This window comes from Syngnathus scovelli, chromosome 16 (assembly GCF_024217435.2).
Source record: "Syngnathus scovelli strain Florida chromosome 16, RoL_Ssco_1.2, whole genome shotgun sequence".
NCBI lineage: Eukaryota > Metazoa > Chordata > Actinopteri > Syngnathiformes > Syngnathidae > Syngnathus > Syngnathus scovelli.
In genome coordinates, this window is record NC_090862.1 from 4740215 (window position 1) to 4755230 (window position 15016).

At 38.6% G+C, this 15016-nt stretch overlaps 2 protein-coding genes across 16 annotated transcripts; both read right to left on the reverse strand.

Moving 5' to 3' along the window:
- Positions 1 to 31: 31 nt before the first annotated feature.
- On the reverse strand, positions 32 to 12334 carry carm1 (coactivator-associated arginine methyltransferase 1). 15 transcript variants are annotated; one of them, XM_049745738.1, is made up of 18 exons: positions 12158 to 12334; positions 10433 to 10558; positions 10243 to 10349; positions 10024 to 10128; positions 9717 to 9827; positions 9458 to 9635; positions 9244 to 9334; positions 8983 to 9064; positions 8678 to 8763; positions 8518 to 8607; positions 8143 to 8280; positions 7724 to 7813; positions 7414 to 7511; positions 4555 to 4632; positions 3723 to 3782; positions 1989 to 2054; positions 1047 to 1115; positions 32 to 930 (listed from the first exon to the last, which is right to left on the reverse strand). In XM_049745738.1, exons 1-18 carry the CDS (start codon positions 12297 to 12299, stop codon positions 791 to 793), a joined length of 1857 nt encoding a protein of 618 aa, XP_049601695.1. In that variant the 5' UTR covers positions 12300 to 12334; the 3' UTR covers positions 32 to 790. The 15 variants fall into 15 exon arrangements, 14 of the variants coding, with proteins under 14 accessions (XP_049601695.1, XP_049601697.1, XP_049601696.1 ...); XM_049745741.2 differs by having other exon boundaries at positions 781 to 930; positions 1004 to 1115; XM_049745740.2 differs by lacking the exon at positions 1989 to 2054.
- A 287-nt stretch (positions 12335 to 12621) lies between these two features.
- On the reverse strand, positions 12622 to 14917 carry clpp (caseinolytic mitochondrial matrix peptidase proteolytic subunit). Its single transcript, XM_049745765.1, has 7 exons — positions 14759 to 14917; positions 14029 to 14130; positions 13717 to 13788; positions 13533 to 13629; positions 13240 to 13427; positions 13019 to 13124; positions 12622 to 12911 (listed from the first exon to the last, which is right to left on the reverse strand). Exons 1-7 carry the CDS (start codon positions 14774 to 14776, stop codon positions 12685 to 12687), a joined length of 810 nt encoding a protein of 269 aa, XP_049601722.1. The 5' UTR covers positions 14777 to 14917; the 3' UTR covers positions 12622 to 12684.
- Between the last annotated feature and the right edge of the window lie 99 nt (positions 14918 to 15016).

Consider the following 15016-nt stretch of genomic DNA (forward strand, 5'->3'; position numbering starts at 1 on the left):
TGCTGGACCACAATTTACAGCAGACAAAAAGGAAAATAAGAGGTGCATATTTATGTCATGGCTCAGCATACACGTTAACAAACGGTTCATTCATTGTGGGGTCCATCTATTTTATGAAAGACTGCAACAAAAACACAACCTATACTCAGGTAATGATCAGAAAATAAATGGTTCATACAAAGGTTTGGATTGCCAAAGAAAAATTCTATTACACTTCAGGATATAAGTTTCCTTGTATACATATACACCGAAGTTGAGGTTATGGTGCAAATGTTTTTTTTTTTTTTTTCCCTCAGTATTTTTTTGTTTGACATGATGTAAAGAGCAACCCCCCCCCCCCCCCCCCCAAAAAAAAGAAAGAAAGCATTGATCATGATGTTTTGAAGAACTGGGAGTACAACTCCATCTGGCAGCTGGTGTAGAGCTTTCTTTTGATAACATGAGAAACAAAAAATTCCTGACATTAATAAAAAAAAGAAATAAAGAGTCGGAGGTGACAAAACTTGCTGCAGCTCAGCAATTCATTGGTGTGCAAGGGCCTTGGGAATCTATATTTTAAAATTAGCCTGGACGGATAAAAGTGTGATGTACAATAACGGACAGACAGTAACAGAATGAAGATGTTGAACAAAGTGCCAGAAGAGCACTGGTTTTGGTATCGGCTGTAGTCCATGGGTCGGTTAGAATTCAGAAGAGGCAGCGGCAGTTTTTTCTTTTTCTTTTTTTTTGTACTGGGAAGTCCGTCATGCAGAGTGGGGCAAGTTAAAGGGGTCTTTGCAAAGTCTTCATCTTAACTGCCATAATGCATTGTGTTGCTGGGGATGACCATGGGCGAAGCCATAGAAATAGCAGCACCCCCCATGGTAAACTGGTTGGTGACTGGATAGTAAGTACCACTGCTACTGGGACCTGATTGGCCTGCTGCAGCCCCTGAAAGAGAAAACAAAGGATTACAATTCAAGACTCCCTGTGACTGTTTGCATGATAAATACATTTAGCTTACCAATGTGGATTTCTGTACTGTGTTGATTATTAACTGGACATACCCTGGACAATTCCTGTGCTCATGATGGAGCCCATCCTGGAGTGGGTGTGGTTCACAATACCTGTGTTCACTGCGAACAAAAAGAAAAAGAAAAGCAGTTACTTGCTGTCGTATCAAAACATTCATTATTTGCATACTTTTTTATTAATTTATTAAGTCTCACAATGATTAGTCTCAGAAACAATGACTTGTCGATGTGTTGTTGCATCTTTGTTAACGCTCTTACGATTCTGTAAATGTGAGAAGTATTCTGGAAAATAAATATGTGAAATAAAAAAATATGAGAGAGTAGCAATCCCCTGGTCGCTCCAGAGTTTGGGAGCAGAAAAAGTCAGACTTGCACCATGAAACAAGCAAATGATTTTTCTAAACAATAAGCCCAACAGATGCCACGCATACCTGGCAACCATGGCTGTACGGATCTGGCAACCATGGCTGCACTTTGACCTGCCGACAGTTATAACAATACAGGAGCTTTTCGCCAGCAGTGACCTGTAAATGCATCCATGAAATGAAGTACCGAAATTCCGCTGTCTATTTTCCCGTGCAGACCGCACTGAACGGTTCAAATCTCGATTTTATTCACTTTGATCCTATGCGACTTTGTGTCTAACGCGACTTGGTCATGGACCCCAATGTTTTTTTTTCAAATAGTATTTTAAATGGATGCTAAAAGGGCCGTACGAAGCTAAATGACTAGCGCGTAAATCTTAGCGCAAGTGATTAGATGAATTTCAGAATTTTCCAGTTGAGTTGGATAAGAAGTTTGCATCGAGAGTGAAAAACAAAAAAAACAACCTGGGTAGGTTTGACCTAGGCCTACGAAAATTTGCAGGCTAGTTGTAGCACCCCAAGATGTATAAAAAGGTCCATGGCAGAAATGTTAAAGTGAACAGGAAAAGAGTTTTTGAAGGTCCAATTTTTGCACAATTACAGGTCATACCTTTGTACCCTTGTCCTAGCTGGTTCACCCGATTGACTTCAAACTTGGGCTGTACCATGTTAAGACCTGAGACGACAAGGGAAAACAGCTTGAGTTTTTGAATTGCTAGGTGACGGGGCGGCTCATCAAAGTTGGGTTCACAATTCGTTCGCCACAAGAACTGCTTTAGAAATGGTTTTTGAGAGCAGACGCTCTCAAAGATAATCCAAAATTTCACATGTAATTAGTTAACTGCCAATAAAACGAGATGAATTTTAGCGGTGCTAAACATTTATAAAAACTCATGAAACCATGAACACAAACAAGGCCTGGTGAAAAAAATATTTGATCAGTTTATTGTGTAATTTAAAAAAAATGTCTCTGTAGCTTCCTCTCGAATTTCTTAATGAAGTTGTACTTTTTAGAGAGCGTTGCAAAAATTTTGTGGTACATATAACAGCCCAAGACTTTAAAAAAAAAAGGTTTACTAAGGATTAATGCCTCTTGAAGGTGAACCATCAAACATATTGCACATTTCTTCATTTCTTTTCATTTCATATGCCAGTCGTGAAATCCACAGAAGAAATCGATTAAATTAATCTCGCTTAACTGGTGGCTGGCTTTTTTTTTTAATAATCAAGGAAATTGGGGTCCATGGCCGAACCACATTAGATAGAAAGTCGCATAGGATCGAAGAGAGTATAATCGAGATTTAGGTAACCACGTGATAATCGATATTTCCTGCAGAAGCGCGCACGCATTGTGTGAAAGGCAGAAACCGTTGCTTGTTTTCAAGAAAAAGATGAACACACTTTTGTGTTTGTCAATTTCCATTCCAATTAAGTTTGTAAGTAGAGGTACCATTTTATGAGCGACTAAAAGAATAAATCGGCCTAACTTGGGTTGATATTGATTATTTTGAAAAGAGCTATATCTGGCCAATTTAATCATCAGAACGACAGAGTAATGGTGGCACTCAAACACATGTTGCAGTTTGGACAACAATACAGTGCATCTGGAAGGCATTCACTTTTTTCCATGTTACAGCTTCATTTCAAAAATAGTCAATTTCATAATCTTTCAACTTTTGGAAATTTACACACACAAAAAACATGTCAATCAAATATCCGCAGCCTTTACTCAATACCTTCTTTGCAGTGATTACAGCTTTTTTTTTAATATGATGCCACAAGCATGGCAAAATTATCTTTGGGCTGTTTCACCCATTCCTCGTTGCAACACCTCAAGTTGGATGGAGACTACTGATGAAAAACCAGATTTGATAGCTGTGCTTGAAAATAAGTCGAAAGGATTGAACTGAGAGGATCAATGTGTTTGCAGCACACACACTTCACACGCTTTATAAGACACACATATGGCAGATATCCAAAAGGGAGCTTTCACCCATTTGGAACTTTCTAGGCCAATTACGAGGTCACTGTCAGTGACCAACAACATATGCAAAAGGCCGAGAGCTCTGCGCGCGGCACACACGATAGAATGCCTTTATTGTCATTGTACAACAGGTATACAACGAAATTAGGAATATAGCTCGCAAGTCAGGCTGCTCTTAAACTTGGCCGCGTATCACGTTTGCAGGCGCATTTTTTTTTTTCTTCACCAAAGCTTAACAGCAGCATTTTTTTGTAAATGCACAAACATGCACAAACTAATTGTGGACATTGTCATGCAGCGGTACAGCTCTGCTGCAGCCCAGAACTACAACAAAAACTTAACAGTTTGGATTCCACTGACATTGTTGTTGTTGTAGATCTAGTGAGAATCCCGGGTCCACTGAAAACTGCTTCCTCTGCTCTATGCGGAAAAAAACAACAATTGCCCCACTTGATCACTTATTGTATGATTTACCCAAAATTGTACTCATTATTGTATCGAACAACCATTCACACTTACAACTACGGGCGATTTGGAATGGTCAATTGTCCTACCATGCAAAAAGTGGAGTATACTACAAATGATGAGATAAATATTCGGATACAAGTATCTATCAGTACAAGTGATCGGAGTGATCCACTCTCTTCATGCACACAAATACGTCTCCATGATTTAAGCTAATGATAGCAAATGTATGTATAGCATACGTGCATCAATGAATGGGGGGGTGCTCAAGGAAGCCAGCTAAAATGTGCACATCATACTTTTTAAAATGCCATTATACGTAAATATCGTGACTCGAATATCTATTTATTAACATGAGAAGGATTTAAAGTGTACACGTGGAGGTCACTCATTGAGGGGAAAGGGAGTAATATATATAGATATAATTTGTCGATCTTGCTGGGGAAAGGGAATAATATGTGTATTTTATATGTATGTATTTTTTTTTTAAAGTTCAGACAATTGGGAATTATGGTAACGTGTCATTTGTGTCAGCTAAAAATCCATGTTATGATACGAGTACTTCACTACTTCTTACACACTGCGTACATCTGAGATCAGCATTTTGTTCGAAGGGGGCAAATTTTGCATTTGGTGAGAATTTGGTTGATTTGCGTTTGGATGGCCTTGTCAAAACTCTGACAATGCTGTCTTGCGTTGCAGTGACAAAACAGGGAGAAAGACGTACCTAGAGGAATAAGGTTGTTGTGAGAGACTGATGAGCCACTGCCAATGACTGTACTAAGGTCATAAGCTGCAGGCATTCCTGGATAGGATGATAAGAAACACAGCAATCACCAATATTAACAAAGAAAAAAAATCAATCGGATCAAGGTGGCACGTATGGGATCACAGTTTGAGGTTGGTTCAATTACTTTACATTAAGCGCTAAGTTTTATTGTTAAAATAAGGTGAATTCAAATTGTGTTGCAATTCGATATTATTAAAATCAATTATTCCTGTGGTGATAAGGGATTGATAATATACCGTTTGCCTGTCTTTGGTAAAAACTATGAAAGTCATCGCTCCTGGAGGACAATCGTTTTAATTTTGGAGAGCAAACTACAGATGTTCCACAAAAGTCCCACCCCTTTAAGAAACATGTGCACGCAGACATGCAGAACCACACAGGCACACAGCGTTCACAACTTGAAGGTGGTGGGTTCAATCCTCACCCCTGGTGACCATGACAAAGTGTCCTTGAGCAAGACACTGAACCCTAAATTGTTCCTAGCGGCGCCTGGCAGCAGCCTCCCATTGATGGAATATCTTAATTTCGTTGTAGACCAGTTGTACAATGACAATTAAGGCAATGAAATTCAATTGAAAAAAGATTTCGGCCTGCCGCCCCAGGGCAGCTGGGGCTATTTACATAGTTTACAACTACCAGAGTGTGAATGGGTGAGCGCATGAATAATGCATCGACTGTGAGCGCTTTGAGTATAGGCTTCTATAGAAAGAAAAAAAAAACAGAGTATAAATCACATTCTTGGGGAAATATAGTACTTCACATAAACTGACAAACACTAGAGCTCAGATTCGCCACCAATATTTTTTGTTCTTTTAGTAAACATGGTGAAACATGATTTTAGGTTTTTTTTTTTCATATTCTTCTTCCCATTATGATGGAGGGTTGGATGGATGGATGGATGGATGGATGGATGGATGGATGGATGGATGGATGGATGGATGGATGGATGGATGGATGGATGGATGGATGGATGGATAGATGGATGGAGTTAGCGTGTCAAAAATGTATCTCTGAACCCACCCCAGCGTTGATGGCAGGAAACGCATTTGACAAATCTTCTGCCTCCAAATACAGTAATGTTTTATTTTTAGTTTAAAATGGCTTACCTTAACTAGAATCCCGCGACGCTTTATGGCCAAAGGTTGAATCCTGGTCCGATATTGCGCTTTTTACTGCTGTAATTTCTCATCCCACATTTTTTTGCCATGATTACTCTTCTCATGTAATATAAATATAAATAAATAAGATGGTTAACGGCTGTAATGCCTGCTGCGACTTCATGGCTATTGCCAAACACTTTTGGTGAATTACCGACAGGGGGGCGAAGGTTGGTGCCCTTCCGAGCTCTAATTTTAATATGAAATACATCCCATTCCATCATGGGGGTTATGTTATAAATAAAATATGTGATACAGGAATACACTGTAGACATTTGATCACATTTATAGCACCGTTTTAGGTCTTCACTACAATAAAAACACATTTAAACAAATATTAACGGAGAGCATAATCAATGACTAACACAAACATAGTATTTTACAATGTGTTTTGAATATGATGATGATGAAGATGATGATGAAGCTGCCATAATGCAGTACTACAAGGCGTCTGTTTTGTAAAAAAAAATGAATGAATAAATATTGTCATGTGTTGGAAATGACCATTGAAAATTTTACATCCTCATTAGCAAATTGTACAAGTGTCCATAACATGGTCTCAGCCCTTCTACATCAATGACTTTTTTTTTTCTTTTTGTAATGAACAAACTAGCTTTGTGCAGTTAATGTCTGACTGTGCTTCTTTCAATGCTTCTCCATCAATATCGTTTTGGAACTACAGCACACCATACATCAGGATGCCACTCGGCCAATATTACACAACGGATTGGGAAAGGTGACCAGCAAGGGAAATTGACAGAATACTAGCAAAACAAAAGGGATGCTCTGATTGACTAAATCAGAATTTATAGGTATTACAACTCACAACTACACTACAAAATGCTGGCAAATGGCAAAAAAATACACCCTTAAAAATGCTGCATTAAAAACAACCCAATTTGGGTTAAAAATTGGACCAAAACCAAATATTTTTTTGTATTTGCAAAGGAACTCAAAGTTGGGTCATTTTGATAACATTACATAAATAATACATAATTACGTTAGGTTGATATGTCGATTTAAACCAGTCCAGCTCTCGTCGTTGTAGCTGGATGGCAGGGCAGCGACATCGATGTTTGCTTTTTTTTGTGAGAAACCATTTGGAACAACCCCCCCCCAAAACAATTCAGGAGTTAGAAACCAAATACATGAATATTTTCTAATAATATTACTTCTATTAATCTTTTGAATCTGAGCAGAGTATGATTAAATCTCACGACGATCAAGGTATTCTAGGGAAAAATGTGCTGCCAGTTTGGGAAAGCTTGGTCTCAGTCTCAGGTTACCAAAAACTGAACAAACTGAAAATTAAAAAATTGCACAAACTCAACACTTGATTCAAAAGGTTGTATAACAAAATATTCATGTAAGGAGATCATCATTTTTGTCCAGGCCTGTTTCATGAGTTTTTAAAAACTTTCCGTTGAACCACAACTCAAAAGCATTTTTAAATTTATATTTTGGAATTTGTAGTTAACTTTACACAATCTAGGGGGTTTTCTTCCATTAATATTTTGTCCACGTGTGTATATAAGAATGAAGGACGTTTTCGAGGTTGGGTGTTCCCAGTGACTACATTAATTAAATAAATTCTTAACATCTTGCTTTAATGTTTGTTATTCACCTGATGTGGACATACCTTGACTCATGCTGTAGGCTATTCCTGTATTCCAAATATTCTCAGAGGGGGAGGTGTAATGCGACCCAGGAGGTGGATTTGGGGTGGTACCCGTGTACCTGTAAATACATATATGTTTGATATTATGAAAACAGAGCACTCCCATGGAGGTGGCTTTGCCTCAACAATCAGATTGGTTTAAGTGGAATACTTAACATATTTAGTTTTCAACGCAAAATGTCGAGAAATCTTTGTCCCGGTTCTCGGGCAAAGCTTCGTAAACCGACTCGAAAATGAGTAAAGGATCCCTTTCATTTAGTAATTGACTCACCTAAAAAATGGGTTCTTTAAATCCAGGAGGTTGCTGGACTTTGATCCAGTCTGGTCCACCTGGGCAGCAATACTGATGTCATAACTTTGTCTGTTGGGAAAGAACGTATCACTTGATGAATAAGACCTGAATGGCAACAGATTTTTTTTTTTCTTCTCAATTTCAATGAAAAATCATTGTCAACATGACCATCTGCATTGTTTTAGTGGTTTATGGTGTTTGCTGTATGTTATAATTTGTTATAATATGACTGATTTTTACTCCATGTATAGCACACATGCAGCAAAAACAAAACACAAAGTTCAATTGCAAAATATTAAGGACAAAATAAAAAGTAAACACATATAGTAAAATGCGGCTCTAGTAAAATGCGGTCAAATTTATGGATGATCAGTTTCTTATTCAGAGCCAATAATCACCTTTTGTTGGCCACTAGTAGAGCAGTCCCAGACAGTGTATCCCCAGCCTTTGTGAATAAAGGAGACTGCAGCAAACAGCGTACCTGATACCAGTGAGTAAGAGGTTCTGTAGGTGCAGTGGACAGCCACACTGTCGTCCTGTCAGGAGACAACAAGCAATGACTTTGAATCAGAGGACGTTTATTTATATAGCACTTGAAGCAGAGAGACTCTCCTGTTTATGTTCACAAATGCACTTTAGAGCTATAGATCATTCATTTTTTCATGTCTCAATAAAATAAAAAAAAAAGTAACATTTCTATCAGGCATTCATTTGTATTAGAACATTTTCAAAATCTCATCTTGTTCTCCTTAATAATTTATTGTGTGACTTACACTGATCCCATGAATGCCACGTCAAACCAGAAAGCCAGACCGTGTACAAGGCCCGAGTGCATCATGTGGAACTTAAAGGGGATCTCTATCCTAAAAAACAAAGAAAAAGGTAATAAGATACAATTAATAGATTTATTTGACTTGTATCAATTAGGGTTACCTGTAAAGATCCTCTTCTTTCGCCTCCAGAAAGTTGACTGTGTATTTGACTGACTTTGCCATCAAGATACGAATATCAAATGTGTCCTGTGGATGGAGATGTGAGGTCATCCCATCAAGCAAAAGTAACATGGTAATAATAGTTTCTGCAATAACCTACTAGCCCAACTACTTGATCAGTTCAGCCATTATACACACAATTTACAATGGGTCTGTGCATTTTCTCTGTGCATATATTTATGACCACAATGAGCGGAAAAACTAACAGACTAGAGTCCGCTTATTGACTGTTCTTGGTATACGTACCACAATTGGTTGGCGGAAATATTCATCCACTGCTGCACCCCGCAGCGCAGAGAGATCTACACCATGGAAGGAGGGCTGGTACCTGAGGAACAAAAAAAACAAAAAAAGTTTTATATTTTAGAATGTTGCAAATGTGGTCTAATATCAATATTAGACCGTAGTATAAATATCTTTTGTGACTTGTTTTTTGCAGCCCACCCAGAATCAATTGAGAATTATCTATCTCCATCAATTCTTGCCTGTTTTTTTTTTCCTACTCACCAAAAATTAGCTTTTGTGAACTGCTCCATGTATAGCTGCTCATCTGTGAAAGGTGCCAGGTGAACATCTCCAATGGTCGGGAACATTTTACCTAAAACCAAAGCAACAAAGAAGAAAACATGTCCTAGTTAATCAGAATTGTACAAACTAATCATGTAAAATACATCATTTCATCCAACTTTCTTTTGGATTTTATCATTATAATCAAGTGTACCATTGGGTTTAAGGAACTTCTTGGCATGCAAGTAGCTCTCCAGCATCCGCTCATTAAAAAGCATATAGCCCATGGGCTCTGATATGATGATGTCCACTTGTTCAGGGAGTGTCACCTCCTCCACCTTTCCCGGTACAACAATTACATGGTCCCCAAGATGGTTACTGTTAACCAGCACCTGCAAAGTAGCACACACGTAATGAGTCATTGCTATTACAAATCAGGTTTATGTTTGGAAATATTGCTTTTGAGTGTGTACCTCAGCATGCTGAGCCATTGTACTTGCTTCCACAGCATAGACCTTCTTTGCTCCTGCCTGGGCCGCAAAGAAAGACAGGATCCCAGAGCCACAGCCAACATCCAGCACAATCTGGAGGAAAACATCGTAAGACATCAACATAAGATCAAAAACTGTACATTCGCTTATTATTATTGATACATTGGATTTATATCGTGATTTCTATAGCCAGAGCGATTAATATGGCTCAACAAATCCCTGAGTTGACTAAGCTGCGCGAATGACATGAATCTAGACATTGTTAAAAATAACTCGAACAGCTCATTACCTTGTCCTCAAAATCAGCATGGTTCTGCAAAATGGCTCGCTGGTAAGTCCCTGTGCGCACATAGTCCTGCATCATATTCTGTTGTTGCGAGAGGTATCCATAAAACTGCAAGTATGAAAAACAAGGAAATAAATATTACTCATTGCAGTTAAAAAAAGAAAGATCAAAATCCTCTACAAATGCTTGCACTCAAGGGATTGATGCTAAGTGTCTACTCACCTGGAAGTACTGTATGGCAGATGATTCCTCTGTTCTGTCACTGAAGACTGACCGCTCACAAAGATGGCCCCGACAATTCTTCAAGACGTTATAAAAGGACTGAAAGTCTGAAGTTGAAACCGTGCAACAGATCAGGTTACAAGTTAAGTAGGGATGCTAATAATAAAATCCAACTTCGAAGTTAGGGTACCTGCAGGTGAGGAAAACTGAATTAGGACACTGTTGCAGCCCAGTGTGATAATGAACGACTGCTTCCCCACTCTGCTGCATTCCGTCTCCTTAGAAACTGAACACTTGAAGATACTTGCGTCCTCTCCTGAAAAAAAAAAAAAAAGGGAGATTCTGTATCAGATGAAGATAAATTTTGTAGAGACAAAAATTTACATGAAAATTCAATGTATTTAAGCTATGAGTGATTAGTGAGTGGCAACGTAACATGGTGTCACTCTTGCTGTGATGCGTTAAGTAGCATTTATATATATTTAGGTTATTAATTTGTGGTGTTTTTCTTAAGGCAGAGAAGGGCGGGGTGAGCCTTTCAGTTACTCATGCATTAGGTTATACACTTGTTTTCAAATATGTTCGATCCGATTGATTGCTGAATGCTAAAAATAGGATTGATTTGATTCTATAACAATCATGTTGGCTTTCTGGAGGTAGTTCATCATCAAGCGCGACTGGGTAGTTTGACACCACCGCGGAGAACATCCCATCACACGTCTCTTTTCTGCTGCACAGATTTACATATGCTATCAATAAAGTCGGTGTTGCTTCAGTGTAAACTAGCTTAGCGCCTAGGAGTAGCAAGCAGTCGTAAAAGTAAACACTTACATCAAGACCTACATATACATATATGCTACTGTTTATTTTTTTAACCAGTGCAGCAGTTTAGTGTGACATGTCCACACTCCACAGTAATGCCATTGATGGGTGAGCATGGGATATAAGAGCTTTTTAACAATCACAGCTTTGACAATGTCAAAATTGTGTTGTTTGATATCACAAGTTCGGTCTCAAAACACTAAATTGTTCAGCCCTAGTTCACGACAAAATAATCCTAGCAGGGGTTGCAGTTCATGACCAAATAACCAATGCCTAATAATGAGTACACATCAGACTGTTTTGATTAAAAAATAAAAGATGTAGAAGAATATTATTGGGAAAGAACATTTTCATTAATGCAGCCTTAATTTTATTTTAGGAGGGAAAAGCGAGCCTATTGTTTCAAGAACAAAGACGAATGCATAAGGAAGGCCTTTAATCAAAAATGAAAGATAAGCATCAATAACAATTCATCTAACTACACAATGTTATGCTGTATTTAGACGGCTTTGTCAAGTAACTAAAGATATACGATTAAGCGATCTACTGTACAAGGGGCTACCGCTAAGACCTCAACGTGCCGCTGCTCGTGAGGTTGACATTTTTCCCAAAACAATTTTGCAACCTCTATGGACTCATCGCAAAATAGAATTAGAAAAATTATTCAAATAATTGCAATTAATATTCAAAAGCATCGTTACAGAAAATCACACCGCGTGTTAAAAGATTAAAATGTATATTGATGTATTGCAGCTATTCGACGATGTCTTTTTTAGCCATGTTAAACAGGCGATATTTTATCGCGAGCATGATTACGCCTACAACCGAGGCACTGGGAAAATATTTGTCTTGCGGTTCCCTCCTGAAACGCTGCGTTACCGCGTCATGCGTTACCGTTAGCCAAGGCTATCAAAAAAGCTGTATAAGCATGTGCAAAGCAAACCATAGCATAGCTTAGCATATTTTAGCATAGCTTAGCATACCATAGCATAACATAGCATAGTATAGTTTCGCGTAGCTTAGCTTAGCTTTAGCACTGGTGGTGCAGATGCCACACATGTCCGATGCGTTAATGTTGAAATGGTTACCGTACCATTAGAGAGGTTGAGTAATGCAGTCTCCTGTGTGGTTTTTACTTCCAAACGCAATGGTTGCTGTTCTGAGTGTCGTTGTATTTCTCCATTTGCGTCTCCGATGGTCAGCAGCCGTACGCCGGGAAACACCGAGACCGCCATTTTCAATCTGAAAGTGTACAGGTCAGGCAGGTCTGTGTGGCATTCTACTTCACAATTCGGGATACATAAAACATTGCAACAGCGCCCCCTTTCAATAAAATGATGTTACGAAAACATACACAACGTTCTTGAACCCATATCTTGAATTAAATATTTTATTTCGCTTTATGTAGAAACGACAGGAATAAAAAAGAGAGACACAGTCACCATTTACTGTTAACCAAACAGCATATTCCTATTTTTAATAATTGATGTTAGATTTACTTTATTAATGTCACTTTGGTGACTTACTGTTGATGCTGCATGGAGGGACAGAAGCCAGTTTAAGTTATTAATATTTTTTTAATAATCACAAAAAGTATACAGAATATAGACAATTGTATTATCAATTGGGGTTTGTGTGAGGGGTGGGGTGGGATGTACCACTTGAAGCATTGTTTTGTTCTGAAGACTCCAGGATTGCAGAAGGACTAGCTGCTGTGGTAGACTCTTTCTGAACCAGTTCAGGCTCATCTTTACCGGGTTGGGGTGGGTGGACCAGGACCATGTCGATGAGACCAAAGTCCTGGGCCTCCATGGGGCTCATATAGCGGTCTCTCTCCATGATATTCTCTGGAAAACAGAACAATTAAAAACTAACATTCATCATTGACCATGTGCCAGAAGTCATTTTTAATATCATTGAGTAGAGTCATAAAACATTTCTGGAGGGACCTTACCGATAGTTTCGAGCAGTTGCCCAGTGTGTTTGGAATAGAGATTATTTATTTGTTTCTTCAGTTTCATGATCTCTTCAGCCTGGATGGCGATATCAGTGGCCTGACCCTGGAAAAGAACAATTACATCGCAATGTAATATATGTAATAGATATATAAGATATTTTATAATTGCAGGCGGAGAAAATCTTCTCGTCTTGATTTGAAATCTGGATTTGTCTTACCCTAGCACCTCCGGATGGCTGATGGACCATGATACGAGCATTGGGTAATGAATGCCTCATGCCAGTTGTCCCTGCTGTCAGAAGCAAACTACCCATACTAGCAGCTTGACCAACACACCAAGTGGAGATGGGATTAAGGATATATTGCATGGTGTCATATATAGCCAGACCTGCTGTTACCACACCACCTAAGGGAATTAAGAAACATCTTACTAAAGAGTATATAAATGATTTTTTCCTTATTATTCAATGGGACAATAATGACAATTTCTTAAAGACCTCCAATTTCTCACCAGGGCTGTTGATGTACATGTGGATTGGTTTGTTGTTGCTTTCAGACTGAAGAAAAAGCAGCTGGGCAATAACCAGACTGGCCACAGAGTCATCAATCTTAGAGGAGGCGTCAAATAAAAAAATCGTAAAAGCATATCGTAAAACAAAACCATCCGAATAAAATCATTCAAGCAAGAGACTTACCGGACCCATTACACAAATTATTCTCTCTCTAAGTAGGCGAGAATATATGTCATAGGCGCGTTCTCCTCTGCCCTGAAATGAAGCACACAAAAAAGTCTTACAATAAACCAAAAATAAAGTTAATGCCAAGACAACAAAGGCTAACTTTTATATTTTATGGTTCTTCTAGTTTTTGCTATGTTATCATTTTACAACCAGCATTGACTACTTAAGGCATTCATAGTATGGAAGTCAAATTTTGGGTATTGTGACCACACTACCATGTAATGCGAAAAATAAAAATAAATTCAAGCAAAAGAATATTTCACTGACCGTTTGCTCTATAACTATGGGTATTAGAGGACTTTGCCATGCAGGACTGTAGTGGATTGATCTTCTTAATTTCATTCCAAGTCCCACTGTTCGAAACACCCCCTAAAAGACAAGAAGCAAGAAAGACAGAAGACATATGAACATATTTTACAGGAAATTGTGACAGCTTGTTTATTTATTAGGTTTCAATGTAGTTTGTCCAACTAGAGCTGCCGTAGTCTGACGTCATCAACAGTCTGAACCCGAGTAGATGTTGTACCTGCACCAGCCTTTGGGGGGCGCAGCCTGAGCATTTGTATAACCTGTATTCAGATGTACCTCAATATTTGGGATTTTATGGACATCATTTTACTCATTAAGCGACATTAAGCTTGCGTGCGTAACTGCGCACCTATGGAGAAGATGTCCATAAAATCTTAAATATTGATCAAATCATTTTTGATATGTTCAGCTGATCATTTGAAATGGATGTGTTAAAGAAGGGAAAGATCTTAAACTGGCTGGATAAGGGCTCAAATGCTGTTCAAACTGCCACCACTAAGTTATATTATTGAAATGCCAAAGTTTTACCATCTCATTTGTGCGTTTCCTTGGGTTTCGAAATGTTTCGTCTTTGGAGAAACATGGATGCAACTGTACTTCCATAACACGGATCAACCAATACGCACCGAGTCATTTTCGTTTTGCATTGTAATCATTCATTAAATAAAAAGTAAAGAGCATTACTGACCGTGAAAAGCGCCCTCATTGTTGAGAATAGTGTGTGTTAAACTCCAAATGTGACCAGGAGAGAGATAGTTGAACTGTCTTCCAGATAAACTGACTTTGCCCAAGACACAAGCTGTTACCTATTCGGGCACGCATGATCTGACGCGCGCATGCGCGAAGAGTCGGCCATCTTGAATCGCTAACTACGGCAAGTAGCTGCGTCCAAATTAGCAGTTTCTATGAACAAAATTCGTACTTGAAAATATTAACCTTGGAAATG